At 40.4% G+C, this 25,523-nt stretch overlaps 1 protein-coding gene across 2 annotated transcripts in view; it reads right to left on the minus strand.

Moving 5' to 3' along the window:
• Nucleotides 1-499: 499 nt before the first annotated feature.
• tgfbr1b (transforming growth factor, beta receptor 1 b) overlaps nt 500-25,523 on the minus strand; it is a 65,039-nt gene continuing 40,015 nt past the window's right edge. For both annotated transcript variants that reach the window (XM_029278442.2, XM_065948733.1), the window contains 5 exons: nt 24,728-24,895; nt 22,091-22,247; nt 17,801-17,925; nt 17,350-17,480; nt 500-8,448 (listed from right to left, as the gene is read on the minus strand). In XM_029278442.2, coding sequence (XP_029134275.1) covers nt 8,323-8,448; nt 17,350-17,480; nt 17,801-17,925; nt 22,091-22,247; nt 24,728-24,895 — 707 coding nt within the window. In that variant the 3' untranslated portion in view covers nt 500-8,322. The remainder of the gene's footprint in view (nt 8,449-17,349; nt 17,481-17,800; nt 17,926-22,090; nt 22,248-24,727; nt 24,896-25,523) is intronic.

A 25,523-nucleotide genomic window follows, 5' to 3' on the forward strand; every position in this document is an offset into this window, starting at 1 on the left:
TTACCCGGACATAGAGGTATGATAACTTCAGCCATGTGCTGGCCTTGTTGGCTCCAAATTGATGTTAAAATCGAATTTTATTCCCATGGTCACAGTTGGTGAGATACAAAATTGTGTGCACAGGCCTGAAACATTGGCTCATAGATATGATTGGGGGGCGGCAGTACCTTAGTGAGTAGGGACTTGGGTTGGGAACCGGAGGGTTGCCAGTTCAAGTGCCAATGCGGACCATAATATGGAAGTTAGTCTGGTAGCTGGAGAGGTGCCAGGGCACTTCCCAAGTACTGCCAGGGTGCCCTTGAGCAAGGAACCAAACCCCCAACAGCTCCCTGCGTATACCCACTCTGACATCTCTCCACAGGTCCTGTTTGTGCGTGTGTGAGAAGCATGACTCTCAATAACAGAGTGTAAAACCAGAATTTCCCTCAGGGATTAATAGACTATATATATATATATATATATATAAAACAGTTCAAATAAAGCAATCAGACACTATTCCTGTAGTGAAACTTGGTTTCTTTATTCACACCATTTTCTACTCCAGCTATGTTAGAAGTTAACATAAGTGTCAATCCTCTAGTTCCTATGTTGATCTCATTCATCTGTACACACTATATAAAAAAAGTCAAGATTATAATATGTTTAGAAATCCAAGAGGGTCGCGAGGTGAGGAGGGTTCAACACTTGTCGAGGGGTTTTCCCTTTACAGTCCCTCCCCTCACTTCCAGCCTCCTCCGACCTCCACTGTGACTCCTTTTTTTTTGTTTTTTTTTCTTCTTTTTTTTTTTTCTCATTAAAACAAAAGAAACATATTGAACAAGGCATTTGTACCAGAGCTCAGAAGGGGGCTTGGACATTTGTAAAGCGCTTTGACTGTACAGCTCACGCAGAACACAACCAACAGGTCATATACAGAGCATGGTAGAAGAGGAATAGTATACTGCTTGGGCACAACACAAACACAATACAATGCCATCTGACAAAAAAAAAAGTACCATTGAAAAGTAAACAAAATTATTCTCTTCAACTTTTTTAAGCATTTCATAGAAACAAAAGAGAAAGATAAATTGCAAACTTGGAGTAAACAAATCAAGAATATATATACAGTGAGGTAAAACACATTGGTCTTTAAAAGGAGGTATTTTCTTTTCGATTAAGTGACCTTTTTAATATGTTAATTATGCTGTTTTTTTTTTTTTTTTTTAAAGATACTTCTCAGCTTTTGGATGACATCTATAAAGCAGGTAATGCAGACACCAATGCAGACACACAATCACATGCAGTCTTGTCATTCGAGGTGAAAAGTAAAAGAAGTCTTGTCAAACTTAGGCACCAAATAAAACGTGATAAAGCTTTCTGCTACCCTTTGTCGCCACAAAGGCCTCACTGCAGCATCGGAGAGGAGAAAGTGTTTTAACTGCCTGAACCCTTAAGTGACCCCAAACAAGCCCTACCAAAACCCGAACACTCGACTACTTCAAACGCTTCAGCGGAGGCAGACAGTCTTGCGAGCCTCTGAGAAGAAGGAGGAGGGCAGCCTGTATGGGAGAACGTGCTAATTCTTCGACCCAAACGCGCTCCTCGTCACAGTGAGTGGATCATGCTAGCATAGGTAGGTCATTCAACCTGTGTGATCCAGAGGGACTGAGTGGGCAGACACGGTTGGCCCAGACTTTGCATAACAAGAGAAAGAGACAAAGATAGAGAGAGACCCGTGCGGTGGATAAATTGCATGTTCAAAAAAGCTGCTGCCATGACCTTTGGGCTGAGTTAAACGCGGGTTGTGCTCAGATTGGTTGAAGTCTCTGAGAGGGCCGATACATTCACAGCTGTGGGATTAACTCAGTGCGTGGTTTGAAGCGGTAAAGCTGCTGGCATAGTTTATTTCGCCTCCCTGTTTTTTTTTGTTGCCCTCCATCAATGCACACAGAGCAGAAACAAACTGCTGGATTTTTCTTCTTCTCCTCAGGGTATTAAGAGTAGCACTAAAGGGCTGCATATTAACTGAGAGCATCTTAATTCTTGGGTCACAAAACGGCTCAAGACACAATGCTGCTCCCATACACAAACTTCAACTATGTTGACCAGTGAACCAAGGTGAGAAATGTCATGATGGCTGTACATCAACCGGGTACAATGACCTCCCCCCTATTTTTTTAAATTTTATCTGAGCTTAGGACAGAGAAGGCTAGGTAGGATTCTTAAAGATGAGGTACAGCAGGTTTTCTTTGACATTTTTTTTTGAATGGGTCATGGCCCAATTAGCTGTCAAGAAATCTCATCGGAACAAATGGTTGCTAAACCCAAAGTTTAGAAAAAAATTAAGGAAAAACATTTTTAAAAAACAAGCCTGGTATTTCCAGTCCACGGAAAGGATTGGCTCGACAGTTGGGCCTGCTTCATCACCACAGGCCGTTACATGTTTGAAACTAGTTTGTAAAAGAAGCAGTCACTAAGTGTCTGAAGGCAAACCCTGCTCAATACTGCCCCAATCAGAGGCCGGTTGAAAGCCAGCCTTCGGAGACTGTGACAAGAGGTGACAGCCGGTTAAAATATGAAGATGATAAAGCACATTTTCAGACAGATTCTCCACAAACACAATAACGAGGTTAAGTGTCATTGTTGTTTTTTCGGGTTTAGGCGATGAACCATCATTTCAGATGTGGAGGTTTTGTCAAAAGGTAATAAAGTATAATCGTCTGTGTCCAACTAGTGTGTTTTAAACTGGCAGTGCCTGTTTTCTATACAAAAACTATCAATTTGAAGATTTAAGCATTGAAAACTTGCTCTTTTGCTACACTCAATGAAATCACTTCTCCCTCCCTGAACAATACAAATCAAAAGGGGTGGGACTTCTCCATTGAAATGGGTATCATTCAGTACACTTTACACAGTTTAACACATGCAGCCAGACTGCTCCCCCCCTCCCCACACACTTTAGATGATCGAGCACCCCCAAAAATATTCAGGTCTAGAGTCGCTGCTGATACTGCCAGGACATGACTCAACTGGTTTCAACATTTTCTTTGTTAAATTTCCTTGAATAAAAAAATAATAATCAGCATATAGGGCAATTCAAAACAGACTTATTGGCCACCAAAGGATTTGGCAGGTCAGCTGTCGTAACCTAGCAACAGGGGAGTTAAGTTTGTGGGCACTGCCAGCCCAAAAAGCACCATCGGTGGACACAGTCCCTGAACCTATCTCTCGACGACTCGGTCATTATCATCCAGAAAAAAAGACAATCTGTTCTTTTCAACATTGGGAATTCTTTTTGGGAGAGACTGTCTGAAGGTGTGGGCAGTTCTCCCCATATTTACATTACGGTACAAAAAAAAAAAAAAGATGGCTAGGATAGAGGAGAGTTGGTTCAACGTGGTAAGGAGCTCTGCAGCCAAAGAACTGGCTGCAGTGAAATGTGGCCCTTGAAGCTTGGAGATATCTGTTAGGTCAATTGGAGAACACGGAATGACAAGAGAGAAAGGCAAGAATCAAAGATAGAACGATTGCTGTATAAAGAGTACAAGAGATCAAACAGCTGGGTGCAAACATGTCTTTTTACAGTTAAGTCATCTTGGGTTTCAAAAGAAAAAGAGAAAAAATTACAAGGCTGCTGGTGACTTTAAGACAGAATGAAAGTTGTCCTTGTTGAGGCATACCAGAGGTGCTGTTGAGTTGAGCTTTTGTTGTTGTTAATGTCCCAGAGAATGACGTTGAATATGGAATACACATACTGTACAGTCTCAATCCAACAGAGGCCCAGCACGGCAAGCCAGGGATTATTTAAAGTTACACTCTAAATCGTAATATTTAGTTTCCCACACCGTCATTGAACCCCATCTCCCCCCCCTGCCCTGACCAACATAGCTTCGAGAGATGGTTCCTTGGACCTGGTTTTCCCTGGCGAGCCTCATATTCCCTACTACTTTGACCGCCTTTGTACACATTAAACAATTAGTTTAGCATCCTATCACCCTTTTTAAATCTAATATAGCAGCACTTTCCACTTCACTTTCTTCACTTGACAAGATATTTACAAGGCATACATCCTGCCACTGCTGTCTTTACACCTTTAAGAATACTTTCCTCACAAGAACAACTCGGAACAGTGGACACATCACTACTCGTCTGCTTTTTGATTAACTGTCTTTTTTTTTTTTTAAATCAAAGCCAATTTTCTTTAAGGACAAGAGAATCACTGAAAAAGCCTTTGACAACTGGTTATGTCATTTTCAGGGGAAAACATCAATGTTTCGTACAGGTCAAACAGGTTATTGCTGGTGATATGTTCTTTCACTTCGCAGGTTAACGATGCCAATTTTTGTTTGGTTCAGAAATCTAACAGCATGTTTAAATCAAGGAAGAAATAAGCTTATCCAAACTCTTGAATGAAAGATAAAAATGTCTTCGGAAATGAAAACCAGCAAGAGATGTGCCTAAGCCTTCTCTGGAGAGCAATTGTTATCATACTGCTTCAGTTATCCGGAAATTCACCTCTAAAATCATTGAATGGCATTTTTAAGGAGTTCAGAATAAATTTTTGTACAAATTATGACATTATCCATCTGTCATCACATAATCAGTTGCTTGAAAAGGCATCAACAGGGATTTATTTTTTCCAAGAGCACCCAAGCACTTTTTACCAAAGTCACAACCTCTTAAGTTATTAGCTCTCCTGCCTCCGCCTCTACACTTGACCTTCCAGTAGAAAATATGTCTAAAGGCTTTTTCAACTGCATTTTATGTGTGGGTAATTAAGTGGAATTAAGAAGTGGCTACTCCAGTGCCCATTGATAAGATTGGCACCCTGGTTTTCAGCCGCGGTCCATGGATGGGCTGCAGCTTTCCATGCTGCTTGAAAAGCAGCTGAATGAACTGACTCGCTCTTTGAACCAGAGATAAAGAGTTGGTCAGTGAAACAGGCTGCTGCAGCGGTTGTCAAAGTGGATTCCCGCACTTTCATGGATGCTGGCTGACAACTAATCATCAAACTTCACAAAGTCTTTAAGAGGACTGCCAACCATATGTATGATGATGGGCTGGATTTGCGTCAAAGCTTCATGGCACACTGATCAGATTCAGGCAATCTGAAGATATTTTACATCCAACGGCAGCTCTCACCTCCACTTTCAAAAGCGAGGTGGACAACTAAGTAGCAGCACATCAATACATTATGTATCCATAAAGAAAAAAGTAATGAAGACAGGCGGAGTCACCAACGTCCAAACTGCCACACAGGTAAACCCCCCAGTGGTTCAGAAGTGCACTTAACGCTGAACAATCAAGAGACTCTGCAGGATTTCTCTGAGCAGATCTAATACACTGAATTCATTTAAACCTTGCACCTATCAACTGTTCCTAATTATAGATTTGTTACAGACCTGTATACTTAAAGACAGCTGCTTTTGAAGCAACTCAGACTCAAGCAAATCTGTAGAATACACCAACTGGGTTTAGATGAATGGCAATTTTGGCAACAGGACAAACACTGAAACAAACTGTTAAATCAGGTGCTACATATATTTTTTGTCCTTAAGATAATAATGATACTACCTTTACCATAGTAATCAATGATATATATATATGTATATATATATAAACTTTTTTCATGAAAACAAAGAGAAAGAAAAAATAATAAGAGCAGATCATGACTCTTATGTGTTGGTCCCTTAAGGCTTGCTAAGCTGAAATGACACAATTGTCAATTTAATGCATTTTTTTCTTCTTTTGTTTTTCTTAAATGTACATTCTGGTAGAAAAAGACCTTGCCACAAAAAAGAAACAAAGAGAAACAATACACAACCTGGAAAACCTATGGCTTAGTAAGTATTTGTTTGCTATATTTTAACGAATGTACCTCAATTTTGTTGATTATCCTACAAAGAAAAAAAACGCTTGAAAGGTTGATCCGCGCTGCTGCCGCGCTGACAGCGCAAAAACACGCGAGTAGAACTAAAATCAGAAATCCAAGAGTTTACATTTATAGGGCAACATCAGTAATGCTTACAAGTCTTTGTGTCTCTTTTCCAAAGCCGCCATGAGCTCGTGCGGCACTGTTTTCCAACTTAACACAGTTCGAGGTGCTGGAGGTCAGTTTCCAGACTCTGTCCACGAGGAGGAGAAGCTGTACGATGAGTTGTTGCTGAGGTGGTCTGGTGTTTAGGTGAGAGGGGTTTCGTGAAATGGCACCAGAGTGTCGGCTGGTAGTAGGTGCTGTGAGACGTGCGATGTGTGCCACTTCTTGCATTCCATCCCTTCTTCTTAGGTGTGCATAGTACGAGCTTGCTGTATGCTCGGCATTGGCTCCTCTGGGCCTCCTCTGGCACACACACGAGCACGGAGCTGCATACACGAGAGAGCAAACACACTCCACAGCAGCCGACATGAGAGGAGTTGGGTTGTTAAAGCACTGGCACTTTCCGGTAACCGCTGGCTTGGAAGGCATGGTGGCAGCTGATTGTTGTTGTTGTTGTTGTTCTTGCTGTTTTGTGGTTTTAGCAGAGCAGAGTATAGAAAATAGACACATTTATCTACTGTATATTGCATATGTTGCAGCATGTTGCCAAAAATGAATGAGGTCATCATGTCCAGTTTTGTTAAGCTAAAAAAAAAAAAAAAAAAAAGAAATAAGAGATCCCCTGCCAAACAGAAAGAAAATTAAAAACACAATAAATTAAACTGACCTGTCCACCTCCCTGCCAGTAAAGAGGGAGCTGGGGAATACAACAGTAACAAAAAAAATAAAAATGAAACAGGTGCAAAAATGTTGCAGAAATGAGAGATTTTGCTGACAGCTTGACTAGATGAAGAACAGATGAAGCTGTTTGTCTGAGACGTCACAGGGCGGCTTACAGAATGTCCCATGACCCCAAAGGTCCATGCTTCGGTTCCCAATGCTACTGTAACACCACTCAAGAGTAGGGCTGCACACCACTTTAAGTCAGAACTGTTTTCTGCTTCGTTTTGTTTTGTTGTATTACGATTGATCCTGGGTCCTAAGAAATAAGGAAGTGATGACACAACTAGTACATCATCTGAACCCGGATCTGGAGCCTGTTTTAATTAAGGTTTCCCAGACTTCTTTCTGCTGATGTATATGGTTAGAGTAAGTCCTCCTGAGTCTGCGATCAGAGCTGCATTTGTAAGAACAGTCTGTTCTTTAAAGCCGCAGTCTGCTGCAGAGAAAGAGTAGACCTTCAAATGCAGTAATTGATGATTAGAATAATGTATTTGACACAGCTAGCTGTGTAATTAGCTTGAATATTAAGAGGGAGTGTCTCATTTTGATGCTCACAAGAATTGGTAATTGTAAATGAAAGAATTAGGAAAACTCCAACCGGGCATGTAAAAAATACATGTTGCAAGAGGCAGCAACATAATGAATGCTTTTTTTTTTTTTTTTTTTTTTTTTTAAAGGAACTGTAAGAGTCTTAAGACCAACAGGATTATGGTCTATTTTCTAACTTCAGATAAATTACACAGCTATTGTAACAATACTTTTGGTTGGATATTTAGTATAATAATGCCATTACAAATACAGTATGATATATGACACATCAGTGTTGTAACATCAATGCACATAGTTACATTCATCTCAGAATGTATTGGGCAACTAACAGATAACATGATTGGATCATTCCTACAGTTTCGTTTTCATTATACAGATTTAGTGCATTGATCAGCAGAATGTTTTTATATATCTTAATTCAAAGATAGGTAACTTGCAGCCCTACTGAGGAGTAGCTTACTCTCTGAAGAGATGACTGACGTGCTAATATACAAATGAGGATGTGATGAGAGGACTTGAGGAGATGAGTGCGAAGCTCTGGCAGCTCAGAGGTTCCTCAAGTGATTCCCTGTCCGGCCTTAAGTGAGCTGATGGGGTCTGAGCTCTAACTGGTTTGGTTTGTAATGAACGGTGAGTTTGGGAGTCTACATGGACCCCAGTTGCCCCAGTGGGTCTTTCAGAAAAATTCATGTAATGAATTAGGAAGATGGAGGATGAGTGGAGGCTTCCTTTAATGCCTCTGATATCCCATTAGATCCATCCATTCAGCCATTCATGTGTGTATGGAAGGCCAGTGCGACACACGTATACACATGGTTCCTCAGTTTCGGATGTAGAACTCGGCAGTTTGTCCATGAATGAAATAGGATGAGAAAAAAAGAGCACAAGTGGGGAAAGTCTTCACTTCCCTTTACAACCAAAGGGAAGATACAATCCATGAATAATAATAATGACGATAACAATGCTTTAATGCTAACGATATGGGTGACAGTCAGATATGTGTGTGTGTATGTGTGTGTGTTTTGTAGTCGTGTCTACATCTTGATTCCTTCCTGTTGGCTGAGCTGAGAGAGCGTTTTCTTGATTCGGAGGGCGGTGAGTCGGGCAGCACTGTTTGCATACCAACACTCCCTCATTATCTTTGCCATCACCCGTAAGGCCTGCAGAGGAGAGAGATGACAAACGTTAATATGACTCCATTACAACATGATGCCATGGGAATTACACAGATCTGATGTCTAACATAAAAAAATGTATATGTATTGAAAGCAGATATTTATAAAAGCTCAGGCACTTTTTATTTCCATTTTGACATGAGCTGAACCACATCACAACTTTTGAGAAAATTTGGATGCCATATAATCTTTGGGGTTCCTCAAGGCTCTCTCCGTGAGCCACTTTTATTTGCACTGTACAAACTTCATAAAAAGAATACCTCCTTTTCAAATATTCAGATTAATGCAATTAGGCTCTATGCATTTATTAATCCTGCTCATTCCTCCAAATCAAACAAAAACTCTGGACCTAGTTTCATTAACTGGATTTGGTTACACTATGTGGATGTTTATTAGCTGGCTCAAGGAGAACATCTGCTTTTGAAATGTCCACATAATTTACACATTTTACTCAATACAAACATGGTTTCAACTTCCTTCTGGAAATTGGTGATTATGTGTAATTCAAGTGGTCCCAATAAGCCCAGCTAACACTGTGCAAATTGGGGCCATTTCTGACTAATATCTTGAATTGGCATATTTTTAGTGCAGCGCTTGCCATGCAGTGCACAGGAGGTTAGGTTGGTTGTGCATCATAAACGATTATTTTGTGCAGTGCAAGTTGACACTCCACCATGACATTTATACAATCATACAGTTTCTGTGATTAAATGAAGATCTCAAGTCAAAGATTTGTCTTTGTGTATTTTATTGCTCGAGCATAAAGGGATTCTTTTGCAAAAGGGGGAAACTTATGCAGGAGTGACAATCAGCACAAATGCATAGCAGAGTCCCACTCGGGAGCGGTTACATCAGGACATTTATACCAGATTTCACAAAGCAGGGCACTCTCATTGGTTGTCTCATGTCGACCTGTGGCACTCTCATTAGTCGACCCATGTTGACCTGTGGCACTCTCATTGGTAGACTCAGGTGGACAGGTTATGTAATCTGCCTAGAGACTAGTTTCATGACACCTTATAAGGTGACGGTTACGTTTGTGTGCTGGTCATTCAAATAAAGGTGACAGTTATGCAAATCGGGTGTCGTACAAGCCAGATGTGTCACCTGTTGAACATATAATTTTTCCATTACACAGTGTATACCTGTCTTTAGATGTGCCAAACATATTCCCTTCGCTGTAATAACTCCAAAAAATCCTGCTGGTGCCTGATTGTTGTTTATATGATTGTGACTATAACTATGACTGCCTGAAAGTGCTCCAGAAACCATCTAGGAAGAGTTGGCTTTTCTTCAAATCACCACAAGGAGTAAGTAAAGGAGTCAGGAAACAACCACTTTATACTACCCGCTGTTTGGCATAGCTGCAGAAATGAGGTTAATGATATTCCAGGCCTTAACTGTTTGTAAGATTAAACATTAATTAACATTAACAGCCTAACATTTCTAACAGGCTTTCAGATGTTGCCATCTGCTGACAGGAAATGCTTCTTTAAGAAGTGGGATATCACAATACACAATAGTACATTACAGTACTTTTATTTAGCTGACATTTTTTATCCAAAGTGACCTATAACAAATGCATCAACCCATGTGGATATAATCCCAAAACATGCAAGAACCATCTTCAGCAAATCTGCTGTGCTCCTTTCAAGAGCTTCATACAATATTTACTCAGTTATTTTGATGTTTTTCTTCATGACTGAATGCATTCAAATTAAGAAAGCTTTTGGTTTCTTGAGTGGTTTTGGTGGATATGAAGAAGCTTGTGTTGTAATCATCTTGGCATCAGTTTTATTATTATTGTCACTGCAACACCTTTTTTTTTGGTGTGTGTGTGTGTGTGTGTGTGTGTGTGTGTGTGTGTGTGTGTGTGTGTGTGTGTGTGTGTGTGTGGGGGGTGTTGTCTGCCACTGCTGTTTCTCTTTGCCATTTGTATTGGTGAGATTGCATTACAAAAGCATTTACTAGTTAAATTATTTTACATTAAGGACAAAATATAAGATTTTATGTGCCCAAACCGGTAAAAAAAACTTTTATTTTTAAAGCAATACTATCTAACACCTCTACCTGTGTCTGCTTTTAGAATAACTACACTTTAGTTTATAACCCTTAGGGGAGAACAATTCTGACCGATTTTTATAAATAATTTAAACATTTAAAGCTCCTGTGAGGAGTTTTAAGCTGGTTATGAAAAAGACTGAGATGAATATTGATTCCTCAATATGACTTACAAAAGCAAAGGAGACCATCAGAGAGAAGACTGATTATTTTTATAGACCCTTAAAATCAGGAATATAAGTCGCACCTGTATACAAGACGCAGTCTGTTTGGGGGGTTTCATAGAGAGAAAAAAAGGTTAAACTGTCTTACTGAATGATAGTGTCAATCAAGTTCAGCAAAGCCCACAACGTGCAGTTCGAGTGCAGCTTTGTAGCTCTGTTATACCATCTGTTTTTTGCCTTGTGACATTTGCACTCCTAGTAGCTACAGTTCAGTAGTTGAACTCTCAGCCTACAGTGAAAGTATTGAAGTACGGACCCACAACCAGCACAACTCCACTGGTCACTTGTTGACTTTAATCAAGAGGTCTTGAATCAAAAAAAGCCTTATTTACTGAACAAAATACCCCTGTTTTCTTTAAAAAAAAGTATTATGACTTATTGTTAAAATAAAGCAGGATGAGGTTTTTGGTTAGAAACCTATACTTTTGAATGACAAATTCAGCAGAGAGACAACAAGGTTCAACTATTTCCACAGGGGCCCGCCAAAAGTTCCCCACAGGAGCATTAGTCTTTGCCTCATTTGATTTGATCTCTTGAGAAATTTGGTCAAATCAAACTTAATTCATTCGTCTCGCCTCATTAAATTGACAACTTCTTACTAGACATTGCCAATAAGCTTTGATTCAGGGACAGAGCCTCCAGAGGTTACATAGATTCCTTCATGTCTCACTTGGCTCATCTGGTATGTGTGAGTCAACATGTCTGTGTGTGTGTGTGATTTTCTGTCTCAGTATGTTGGCGTCTGTCTGGTGATGAGGTGCTGCCGCTGCTTCCACAGGACTTCCTACAGTGCGTGTAAGGACAGCAGACACTTTCCAGACTACCGTTCTTCGGGTGTATTAGGGAAAATCTTACAATGTGACAAACACAAAGTTCACATGATAACAGCCTATTTCCTCTGAGCAAGAGGAAGCTTTTGTCTTATGTAAGGGCTTTCAGATTATAAAGATTCAGACAGGACTTTCTTTCCATAAATCTGCAAGTCTGATTCAGTGGATTAATGGTGGCATGTGAGAGAACTGTAAGGAAATCCCCCACACTGGTCCCAGGATGTACATCATCACCCCTTCCGGCTCGTTTGCTTTGAATTTTCCTGAATATTCCCTGCTGTGTTTTTACATCAACTTAACTCAATTAAACATGGTCAATGTACGAGGGGGCTGGCAGGAAACAAATCTGGAGAAAGTCAGAGTTGCTCAAACTGTGTGCGTCTGTTAAGTTTAACTTTTCAACAGAAGATTAAGCTGTTTGCACTCAAAAATGCAGCCCACCCTGAATATTTTATGAAGTTTTCAGGAGACATGTGAATAGGGCCTTACAGTAAAAAAAAGTGGAAAAACATTCCAATAGCTGTGTGTGAGCAGTATGGAATACCTTGGAAATCATCTAAGAAGAACCTGTTGTATATACCATGAGAATGAAAACTGCATTCGTCCACTTAAAGCCCAATTCACACATACTCTGTGCACGCCGCTGTCCGTCAGCGCCGCGCACTACGTTGTACTTAGCTTCCACTCTAGTCAATCATTGTGTTCACACAGGGCGCGCTGCGGTCTGTCTCCGGTGCGAGCCACCGACGGCAACACGCTCTGCTCCGTTTCAAATACGCAGCGAGTCAATTTTCTGACGGACCGCGGCGCACGGAGTATGTGTGAATTGCGGGTAATACAGTACATATTTTGTTTGAACTGATTCGTAGGTCGTTTCTACCCATGCAATGGACAACATACTCTGGACTCTATCCAATAGGTCAAATATGTGCATGCTGAGTGAGAAGCCGATGCATGCTTAAGTGAATTAATTTCTTCTTATTTATTGAGATAAATTCAGACCTTTGCGAGGTGTCTTGTGAATGCTCATATTGTGATAACGATGAAATTACAATGGCTTGCACAGCACTATGAAGACTCATACCTGTAAGCTGTGCATCACTTCTTCGACATATTCCCCTCTTTGTCTAGTCGTCACAAAACAGACATTCACCCCTGTCCACATCAGCAACTAACCCAAGTGTCTCAAAGACTCAAATATATCACACAAAGAATGTTGAAGTATCTGAAGTATGTACTCTGTATGTACCCTACTACATACTGAGCTGTGTACTGATTTATTTTCTCTGTTGTATTCCAAGTTATTTTCTACTGTGCAGGACAGTTTCTCAAAGGTTAATGTCCAAGTGTGAACACAGGGAAGCTTACTTATTGTTCACACTACTTGATTTAAAATAAGTGTAGTGTGTGGACTTCTTCTTGGTATACTTCTCATGTCTAGTGGGGTGGTTTTGTAGGGTCAAATCAAAGAAGATTTTCTTGCCAAAAAAAAAAAAAAAAAGCTAAACTTGTTTGAAGCAACAAACAATATGCTGCACAAACAAGTAAGCAAAGCAAAACAGTTGTTTTCTTAAGCTGGGTCAATATTCAGAGGGAATGCTTCATCAGCACTCTCCATTACTCTTTTCATTTTTATGCTAATAATGGATTGTTTTGGGTTAACAAACACTCCCTTGGTCAGCATCGTCAGGTTCTGTAGATTTTACTGGATAAACCTGTTTGTCTGTCTGTGGGTACATCAGTGGCTCTCTTTGTGTGTGTTCTCTCTGTTTACTCCCAGCCCAGACAGTGAAACCAAATCCAAACCAAATTTAATGTAGGAGGAATGTCAGGAGACACAAGTACACACTGCACATATCTCATTTCAAGCCAATTCAATCATTGTTAGAATACACTGGTTACAAAGGGGTTTGCCTGACAATGGTATAAATAAGAAGGGCAGATTTATGCTTTTAGGTTACTTAGATGGAGGCCAACTATAGACCCAAATTGATTTAAAGAGCTGAAAAACAATTATAAGTAATAGAGAAGGACCCTCTGGAAGCATGACTACCCATGGTAGAGTTGGATCAAATAAATCAGTGCCTGCCCAATATTGCGGTTTATGTCTATTTGTATAGAAAGTATTAATTGTGCTTTAGGATACTGAGTTTCTATAATACATGATCTGAAACTGGTCAAGTCCCAAGAGAAACATTATGTTTCAAAAGAAAAGTCAGACCTACATAATGACATTTTCATTTTGCATTCAACTCCAAAACCTTTTTTATATGTCTTTATTTAGAGACAAGACAATGGGTAGAGTAAGAAAAACACGGGGAGAGAGAGTGTGGGGAATGCCATGCAGGAAAGGAGCCTCAGGTTAGACCTGAACCGAGGCCGCCCGCTAAGAGGACTGTAGCCTCCGTACATGGGGCGCGCAAACTAACCACTACACTACCGGTGCCCAAAACCCTAAATTTTCTGACTTGATATTTTCTTGTGAAGTCAAGTTGTATGAAGTTTTAGACTGGATAATGAGACGTAAAATGATTACATTATTGATGTTCATTATTTAACTCATGATTTACTCATGTTTACTCTACATTCTCAGCTGATATTGGTCATATTTTGGTGAATAGCTATTAACAGAAAGTATTCTGCAGTTTCTCACAGTTTGTGCTGCGCTGAACCTGTCAATATATAATGTTTAACATTTCAATGTGGTGGGAATAAAAAGTCTGGTTTGATAAAAGTTCTAAGGAGGGGCTTTTTGTATGGAGACAACACAGATTGATAAGGCCTCTAAAGTGAATTTGAGATGTGGTTCTGAGAAAAAAAAAAGAAGCATTTCAAAGAACGTCTATGATGTTTTCATATCCTGGTACAACCCCAATAAAAAAATGTCCGGCTATAGCATTGGGCACTGAGCATTTATGAGATATGGCACTAACAAGGTGACAAAGAAAAGTGGACCCTGAACTGCAGCTTTCTATTGACATCAGAGACAAGATTTATCTAAGATGGCACTGACATGTTGAAACTTTTATAGAGAGAAAAGCCTTCACTGTCTGATTCAAAAGGTTATGTTGATGATTTGTTCTCTAAAAGGAAGAGAAAACAAAATCGATCATTTTATTAGCCAATCTTTTGAGGGTAATATCCACCAATCTTCTGCTGATGAGAGCTGCAAATTCCATTATTACGGTCCTCTCAAGCCTTGTGTTTGAAATATGTGTAACTCTGAATCAAGAAGTGTTTTCCCTTAAGAAGAACAGATTCAGTCCAGACCACATTATCACAGTCGTCTGGAGGGCACCAGAGAAAACGACGGCTAAGGTTGAAATATAAAACAGTTTGCGAGTTCTGAGATTACGTGATGTGCACTGATATCCAGCTTTGTATGTGTGGGAGGCAGAGTTTACAGCTATGACAAAGCTGGGTTTGAAAAGGAGTCTGGTTGGAGAAGATGAGGTAGACAATTAGTAGTCCACTCAGTAGGCCCTCACAAAGTAATCCAACAATATGATCCAATGAGTTATCTAAGCGGAGAGGACGGACGGAATTACAGAATCTGACAATGAAAATTGAATCCACTGTTACGCAGAACATCTCTGAATTTGCTGAAATGTGTGTGATTTATAACACACCCCCACACACACACAGATTTTCCCTATCAATCTAAGTGTTTTCAACAGTTCCTGATGTTGAGAGTCTGCTAGGGTGGGGCTAGTCATCCCCACACAGCCTGACACCAGCGAAGAGGCAATCTGAGACGTCAAAGTCATCAAAAAAAGAAATGCGTCAATCTCCTACATTTAACTTATATGACTCAGGAGAGAAACTTTTTCTGTAGGATTTATCAGCATACGATTGACATGCAATGACCACTTACAATCCAGAACTAAAATTAAAAAAACAGAGAGACAAGCAAAAGCTCATTACTTCAGTAAAGTCGCCCTCATACAAACACATCGGCAGAACCAAAGACCTTGTGGCTGTATAATATGCGGAATCAGTTCTTCTGGAATGAAAAAGCTACAACCATTTCTGGCGAGTGAAGCATTGTAAACACAGTGTGTTCTCCGTTCAGGTGACAAAACATAGTCACACAGTAAAACACAGAATTCAGAAAAATTCAAATGAGAAAAAAAAACTGACTTTTGGGAAAATTATATAATAAAATAATCTGATTTCATGAAGAAGAACTGAAGTTGGATCAACAATTACGCAACCTGACTTGGCAAAACAGCAAATCACCCAAGTATTTAAATAACTGTCCCCAACGAGCCCCTGGCATTCAAACAGCCTACAACATTTTAAGTATCCACAACTGTATGCATGAAAATAGAGACAACAGCCTGACCCTATTTCCTCTCGTCTAAAAAATGTCTTTAAGAAAATATTATTATTAAACTGTTGATGCTACAAAGTGCAAGCAAAAGTAGAATCAATTACACTATTTGAGTACAATGATGTTAATGGTTAACATTTAAAAAAACAAACTGCAGACATTGTCCAACTGTATGGTCATGTCTCTGCCTTCCCACAGCCCTGTGCCTTAAATTCACCTGAATCGACTCAAATTAAATAGTAATGATTCCCACTGCAGTAAACAAACTGATACCACAAGTGTGCATGCCCAAGCCTGCATGTTATACTCTGTTCAAACTGAAACCAGAGACTGCACGGCAAACAACACACACACACACACACACTTTCTCCTCCAACAAGCTGAGTGGATGCTTCCTCTCTGGGGACTGTGGTCGTAAGCCTGCCTGTGTTTGTGTGGGTGTGTGTGAGTGTCTGAGTGTATCAAATGATTGAGCAGTGTTACTGAGAAGGACTCCGGGGCTTGGAGGGTAAGAAACAACATGCATGCCTAGTTTGAAAATAACAGAATCTAAACAGCTGGCAGAACAAGACTCCGTCATTTAAAACTTAAACATCACGGCTTCAAGTGGAGTTTCTTCGAGTCTATATTTGTCTACATTTGGGCAAATTGGCCCCATTTAAACTAAGTTGTATAAAGCTGTTGGCCGTAACTATTGCAATATATCTATGTTCCCTAACTCTGCATCTCTCCTTCACATCCCTAATGCTGTTTCTGACTCTTAAACACTCTCCTGTCCCTCCAGGGAAACGCTCCTAATAGTTTCAAATAATGTGGTTTAGTCAGGGTTTTTTTTCAATGATGTAATGTTGTGTCATTTTGTATTTAGACTTGCAGTTAACAGAGCTGCCACACAAAGTCAAAAACTTCAATGGGCAGTTAGGGAATGTAGCATCTGTATTATTTTACACATTTGCAGTTATGAGTATGATGACAGGCTGTTGGTTACAAATCAAAGCTCAAAGACCCTTCATTTTTCATTGTTCGAAGGGCTTTTAGTGGGATTTATTTGTCCACAGGAATTTTCTTCTCTCTAAAATAAATGTAACCAGTGAAAAATGTTTTAATTGAGTAGATCGAAAACGGATGTATATCTGTTGCTCTTAGTGGTGATGAAGGAGATCTTAGCCTAATTCATGCTAACTTGAGTTGGCTGGCTTACTAAAGCCCAACATCCACTTAATATATATAGTTCAAGACATTAATGACATGACTTTAAACACAAACAATGAAGTTACCTGGGGATGTCTGTGTTTTATTGCTTGTGCAAAACTCTGATTCAACCTCAGTCTTACAGGTCAAACCTGAGACTCATGCAGGCTGATGAAGGAGCTCTGTGTGGCTCTGAGCTGGCAAAGTTAATGATCCAACATGTTTGACACTTTGACCATTGTCCTACCTCACAGCTCTGCCAGCGGTTGGGAATGTTGGGCCGAAGCTTCTGCTCACAAACAACCTTCCTCATCTCCTCCACTGATGGATCTGACTGAACCAGGTCATAGTAGGGCAGCTGGTAGTCCTCATGGATGCCTGCCAGGAAAAAAAATATCAGTTTAAAAATTCATCAGTTTATGCTTTTCATTAAAATGGTTTGATGCTTTCAATCGAGTCTGTCTGATGCATGATCAGACAGACTGATGCATGATCAGACAGTCTGATGCACACATGTAGCAGCGTCTGTCTGATCATGCACCTTCCCTCCATCCAAGATACTTGTGTGTCAGTTTTTCTATAATTAACTCTCCTCCTCTTTTGCTTTATTCATCCATCAGTCTCTATTTATTTGCCATGCTCCTCTTCATTCAGCCAATGACTCACATGCCTCCACCCAGCTCTCATTTGATCCTTACCTCCCATAGAGCAGCGGCTGGCGATCTCCCAGAAGACCAGGCCCATGGCGTAGATGTCTGCCCGCTTGAAAGACTCAAAGTGTTTCATGTTTATGGAATCGTCCAGGACCTCTGGTGCCATATACCTGAGCAGAAAGATGATGGACTGTTATATAAAACAAATTCTTATTCATGCAGCCATTTTTATACCATGGTACTTTTAGTTTCTTTAGCACAGATAATATGATGCTTTTTCATGGGAAATGTTGTTGAAATAAAAGTACACAACTTTTAAATAAGGGGATAATCATCGGACATCAAATGAGCCTTAATAAACGGCCATGTAAGCAGCGTGTTTGAGACACATTCAGAAACAAAGTGGAGATGAGTTCATGGGCAGCAGCAATCAGCTAACAGTGGGAGTGCAAAGTGAAATGTTGGTTTAAGGAAATAAATTGGATCTTACACTTGACAGAGAGCCAGGGCCCTATTTCCTAAAAGCTTCTTAAGTCTACTGTGATCATAAAATCCATTTAACAAACCTTTTCAAGCATTCATTCAGCGAGGCCACATTAGAGCCTCCTACTCACTTCAAGGCGTGATGCATCTTCTGAAGACAGAAAAGCTCCACTACTTACTACATTTTTTATTCAGTATTCATTGTTATTGTTTTATTAAGCTTATACTCAGAGACCACTATCATGACTGACAACAAGAGAAAATCACAAATTCAGATCACAGAAGTTCTGCTATCACCTCGGAGACACAAGAAGAATCTACAACAACCAAGCCTCTGATGTCTATATACTGAACAGCCATTAAAAACGTAGAAAGGAAGTTGATTAGGGGACAATATCATCATGTTCTTATTTTTTTTGGAGAATGCTTGGTTTTGATCATTTTATTAAATTTGCCAGCATTAAAGTAATAATGTCATAAATGTTTCAATAACCAAGCTCCTCAGGTGCTCAGTGACATCGGGTTCCCTTTGAGAGTATTGGGCTCAGCAACACATGGACTGCGTTTATCTTCACTCACTGATACAGAGGATGGTAACAGTAAATAAAGGTCCAGTGTAAACACTTCAATGGTGTGTTTGTTTGTTGAGTCAGGCAGAGTTAATGTCCAGTGCCATCCCAGACAAACAGAGGAGAAATAAGAACTTCCCACCAAATATCAGTTAATGGGTAACCTCACCTGCTGCTTTAGAAAACACTTCTTATCCTTTGAAAGTGTTCTTCAGGAGTGTTGTCTGTCTCCTGCCTGCACCCTTAACTGTTTGTGTCTTACTTTTAAAGTTAAAATTGAGGGAATTTAGATTAAATTATTAGAACTGATTGAATGTCTGCTAATTAATGCAAGTTAATTGAATATTCACAAGCGCTGACATGAACCGATGTAGATCTCTGCTATTAAATATGACGTCTTCAAGTCTATAAATAAAATCTTAGCATTTTGCAATTATCAGTCATCATCACTGCTTTGTGCGTTCTAAAAGTGAAACGTTTTCCCTCAGTTCATCCAATTCCTCCAGCCATTTGAAGGCAGCAGAAAAGATTAGTGAGGTGATCATTCAGCCTCCAAATTAAAAAGTGCCACATTATGATTAGGACCCATTACACAGTGCGATCCATTTCAGCTATCCTGATTAAATTCTAAGTGAACGTAGCACCAGGTTATGGAAGAAAGATAAACACAAAGTCCTCATATTAGCTGACCTCACATTTGCTTATGGGGGCATTCTGTGCTTACAGAGACAGGCGCATCTATTTAAAAAATAAACCTTGGGCTCTGATGTGCTCAGTCTCTGATGATCTGTTATGAGATGGATTAAACAGTGTAGTTGAAAGACTTCAGCACTGGGATGAAATGTGTACAAATAATGAATGAAGTGCCTCGATTTGCAAACATTTGATGCTGCCCCAGTTGAAAAAAAAAAAAAAGGGAAACTAACGAGCTGAAAATAAAAAACATTTTTGACAGAAGACTCATAGGAAGCTCAAGTAAAGACATTTAAAAAGGAAGCTGTCTTTATTTAAATAATTAATAATAGAAAGAAAAGACACAAACAAAGATTGTAGTTGAAGCCGAGTCTGTTGGAGATTATAAACATGATTGTGTCTTCATAATTTCAGGAACCAAACAGGGATGGCTTTGGCTCAGTGGTCGAGGTTGTCTTCTCGACCATCCCAAATTGCTAAAGAAGACCTTCAGACTGTGAATGTGTTGTAATCTGAGTTATTAGATCCATGGGCAGTCGCACTTTGCATTTCAGCCTCTGCCATCAGTGTATTAATGTGTGTGTGAAAGTGACATGTTTTCACATGTGAACACAAAAACTCCTGATAATGTGCCTACATTTTGAGGGTGATGCAGATGGCAGAATTTCCCAGCTTGATTTAAACTGACCTGCAGCGTTTCCTTCCAGCTAACTAGTAAAATTTCTGTCTGAAGTCGGGGTGAGCTGATTGGTGAACGCAGCAGGAAATAATCAATAATAATTGACCATGAGCAAATGGGTGTAAAGCCATGATGTGTGATGTGTATATAGCCCTACTGGTGTGTGGCTGGTGTGATCGACCTGCATCCACTGAAGCTGCTTCAAACTCGTATCTGCTCGCCTGTATGTTCTTCTCCCCATTTTCAATGATGCTTTTGAATACATTCATTCAACACACAGAATCTCAAGAAGGCAAATGCTGTCATCATAGGGTTCTGTCCTTTTGTCAACCATTTGTGCAATGGTAATGCAGCATGAATGTACACTGAGTGGTTGGAGAGCTACAAAATATAAGTGCAGTCGATTTACTGTTTTACATCTTAAAGCATGATGTACAACCTTGACCCCTTGCACTTTAGATGAATAGACAGTTTCTTTAGGGGAACAATCTGTCAGAGCCTGAAGGAAAAGCTTTTACAGAGAAACATCGGATGCTTTCAGCAGTTACCAGCATCATTAATAACTGTTGAATTCAAATGAAAGCACGATGCATTCACATTTTGCACCAAGCAACAAGTTGTCCAATTAAGTTGAACTCTTAGATTGGACTGCTACTTTGCTGGAAGTTTGGCATCATGATAGAAAGCAAACACACAGCACTGCTTGTAGCAGGTCATCAATATGTAACATGAATTTCAGCCAAGGCCAGAGCGTCTGTGTGCACTGACCCCAGGGCTTACTGAATCATTTAGTGGCCCTGTGATACGCCGGCAGCATCAAACCACCACATGGAAAAGGAACGATGAGAAGTCATACACAAGAAAAAAGAGTGGGAGGAATAACAGAGCCTCGTGAACACTATAGTTGTATCAGTGGAGGAAGGAAAAGTGGGCTGAATGTAAATCATTCCGACCCTATGGCTACATTGGCTAGACATGTCTGCATGATAGAACAAGGGACACACAAAGGACAAGTGATTGTGAAAACAACTGTGGTTGGTGAAATGGTAAGAAGCAATGAATAAGTATCTGTGTGTCTACTTCAACGTAGCAGTGTTTTATCAGCTTTCACTAAGAAAACCTGTCCTTTATCGCTATATTTGGTTTGTTTCAGTTGTTCTCAGACATTGTTTGGATTCATTTCAAGGTCTTTGATGTCCTTGGGTCCTGACTGACCTCATCACACTGCTTTTTTGATCACCAATGACACAGCTGGAGAAGCCAAAAGACACTAGACTGATCTGATCAGAGACGAAGTCCTGATAAACCAAAAGTAACCTCTTTGATTTAAAACAGTCGAGGCAGATAGCCTGAAATTTGAAAGGCCTCGACTCTTCTATTTAAAACCCAAACCTCTGCTGTGACTCTCTTCCGAGCTCAGAGCCCACACTCTGACAACATCACAGAAATGTTTTCATCCCAAAGGACATTCATGTCATTATAATAGCTGAAGGAGCCAAAGAGTTGAGCAAGATGATCCCAGTTACATCATGACAGAACTACAAAACAGATGAACATAGTGATGATGAAATGGACTGCATTTTTATAGTGCTTGTACTATATCTCTTCCAACCACTCTAAGCACATTGACACTACACCTTTTAGGGCCCAACTGCCCATCGGTACTAATCACATCCACAAATTATTGGTTATGCCTTTAGGAGCACCTTGGGGTAAACATCGACATCAGAAAGTAAACTTCAACATGAAGACGTCCAGAGTCGGATAATAGATCACCAAATTTCTGATTAAGAGATGACCCCCACCCCCCCCCCCCTCAGCCACCCAGATCCTAAATTGCTGCTCAGAAAGTACAAAAGGACTAAAATCAGGTTGTGTTTTAAAAGATTGGTTCATGCAGCATGAGGTTACCTTTTGGTTCCCACTCTGTGGTTTGGAGCGATGTCGATGGTGTCGGTGGCCGAGTCATGGCGGACAGCTAGACCGAGGTCAGCAATGCAGCAGGTCCCGTTCTTCTTCACCAGGATGTTCTTTGACTTCAGGTCTCTGTGAGCTATTGCTGGCTTACCTGCAAGACAGAGTACACAACATTCAACAACAAAAAAAAAACTTACAGTGTACACTTTCTCAAAGTTAATCAGGATGATTTTGTAAAGCAATAGTTCATAAATAACAGGAATGTGTGTCAATATTTAACTTTGACACTTGACTACAAGCTGGATTAACAGGTTAAAAATCAGGCTGCTCCCTCATCAAGAAACACGACTGCAGGAATACCCTTATAACGGCCGTGCTATTAGAATCTACTTACTGCGCCTCCCCATGAGTCTGCTTCACATGAAGGTAGCCTGACCATCTGAGCAGTTTGGATGGTAACCCAGTGATGGCTTAATTCGGTTAAAAAGACTAAATCTGGCTGCAAATTTCATGCAGTGCTGGTCGATCAAATAAATGCATTTGCACAATCCTGATGGATTGCTTCGCCACATTAAGGCTGAATTTCTCCTGGCGATGGAAGATTAAAATATTTCCCACAGTGACAACTTTACAGGGTTGTAAAATCCAATTTAACCGCAGACGGTTTCACCCTGAATCCCCGCTTAAGGGATTAAATAAATGATAGAGCTGCATGCGATGCCTCCCTGGGGCCGGCTGCTTACTACCCCTTTGTTGTGACAGTAAGAGAGACAATCAGATTGATTTATTTTCAGTTTAGCTTCATCTGCCACTATCCAATGGAACTGACCTGGTCGAGGTTATCAACAGGAGTCCCTTACTTATGCAGCTTTACCAATAAAAGACTAAAGACTACACGTGTCTTAAACAGACGGATTTACAACCTTTACAACTATTGGTGTTTGTGCATCTTAAAACAATTTCTCTGATGCACTGAGGAGTAAAAAGTGATCTTATCCACACAAGATATACCTTGAAATGCCTTTTCAGTCCAAATGCAGGAATACTTCTACAAGTACTGCCTTCTCAAACTGATAAAACTCTTAAAAAGGAACGCCATTTCTTCTTTCTATACATCCAAACAACTCAGACAAATCTAAACTGCACTTGACATGTTTATAGCGCTAGTGGACCTCTGTTCACCTCAGTTTGCAGCAGAGAGCAAACCTGTCCATCTCCATTTGAGTCATACTTCTAGATTAGTTTTTTCAACTGCCTATGAGAGGTGGTGTAAGTTGAAGCTATGCAATTTAACCGCAGCTCTTGCCCTGATTGCTTTAGAGACTGTGTCTTGTTTCAGTGTTGTTTTCATCTTCATGAGCGTGTTTTTCATTTTTACGCCTTTAAATTTTCTGGTGAGTCTTATGAGCACAGGAATCTGCCTGTTAAATAAGGTGAGGCTCTTAAAGTGGCAGTAAGAACAGTAAGTGGCAGATCCCTCCTGTAAACCTCACCCACCAAAATGACACACCAAACGTGCCAGCCAACAGTGTGCCCGCAAACTGTTTGCTCCACTCTGTTAGTCATGTCACTCAGATGACAGAAACACTGACAGCTTATCAATATACATCCCTAAAAGGCTCAGGAGTGGCAAGCGGTTTGTGCTGCACAGTCGTTATGCTTTCTGCAACACTGATATGAGGTGGGTGAGAGAGAGAGAGAGAGAGAGAGAGAGAGAGAGAGAGAGAGAGAGAGAGAGAGAGAGAGAGAGAGAGAGAGAGAGAGAGAGAGAGAGAGAGAGAGAGGTCTTCTGACTACTCAAAGCACTTTTACATTGCAAGTCTCACCTACCCATTCACATACTTAAACTGCTATGTAAAGTGGCCATCAGTACTAACTAATTCCATTTATAAACATGCACAAGCCCAGTGGCGATTCTAGAGTCGGTTGGGGCCCCTCCAATTACTATTATATCCAGAAGTGTTTTTACTCCCAAGACAGATAATTTGTCTTCATTTTCCTTCAGTGATTTTCAATGACAAACTAGGTTTTCACAGGAGATGCTAAGCAGGACTGTGAGAGTGAGTGCTCTCAAGATGGAGCCCCATTTGGGGGGGTTCCTACTGTCATTGCAAAATTTGCGCATGTTGAGCCACTGCTGTGGTTTAGAATTAGTCTGCCCTTGGGGGCCCCTAAGTGGCCTGGGGCCCCAAGCGGTTGCCTGCCTTGTCTGTTGACAAGCAGAGCCTCTGCACACGCCGCCAAGAGACCCAAAGGGACGTGTGGCTGCAGGAGCTGGGGATTGAACCCCCGACCTTCCCGTTGAGAGACGACCTAATCTACCAACTGAGCCTAGTTACATCCTGGATTAATCTGATTGGTTGTTTGATTCAGAGGTAGAAACATGGGGTGGATTAGACACATTTATTTCAAGGACCACTTTTGTATTATATTGTCAGTTATATGAAATGATCAAAATGTGTTATAACCAAATATAAATGAAATAAAGTTGCCTACTGTCGCTTTAAGGAGAATTGATAATGTGCAATGATAAAGAAATAAACAAAAAAATAACATTTATATAAAACTGAAAAAAATTACAAAAAAGAGAAGTTTAAATTAATGAGACATATATAAGTTTGTGAGCCTCACCTTGCGTGCCCACAATCTCCATGTGAAGGTGGGCGAGGCCGCTGGCCGTTGACAGGGATAGCTTGATCATGCCCTCCACGGTGACGGTGTAGCGGTTCAGGTAGTCAAACAGGGAGCCGTGTTCATGGTAATCAGACACCAGCCACAGCTGAGTCCACGTTCCATTATCTACACACAGACAGGAAAAGGAGTAGGGAGATAAAGGGTTAAAAATGAAGGTGGATTTTTACTTGCTCTACCAGAAAAAAAAGACCAATGCATTCTGAAGCACTGGAGCATGACTGATTTAATCTTATAGGACAGTCACTGCAAGTCTAAGTTCTGCATGTAAGCTATTGAACATACGGTTTTTGCACTTAGAGCAACATGTCTTGCAACTACGTTTGTATCCATGCAAAAATACCAGTTTTACAGGCTTTAAGGGTGGGGCAAGGACAAGACACATTTCTATATTTACATAAATGATAAGCAGTACCTTGTAGCTAAAATAAGCATCTCCAGTCTATAGTGGTTAAACTGTTACCACTCCTCTTTGATTCCAGCATACAACTTTACAAAGGTCCTTTTCAGCACTCCTTGGATCAGTCGTCAGTTGATCTTAGACAGTTGTTTAATGTTATAATTCCAGACGCATCAGTCAAGTCAGTGGTGTGGGCAGATTCAATGATGAATACAAATCAATGTACCCAGTGTCTTTTGTTCCATGATAACCTGGCGGAAGCACAGATTTATACCTGCTATGGAATTCATCGGCTGAAAGCGAGAATCCCTTATCTAACCATTTATCTCTGATGTA

This window comes from Labrus bergylta, chromosome 20, assembly GCF_963930695.1.
Source record: "Labrus bergylta chromosome 20, fLabBer1.1, whole genome shotgun sequence".
Lineage (NCBI taxonomy): Eukaryota > Metazoa > Chordata > Actinopteri > Labriformes > Labridae > Labrus > Labrus bergylta.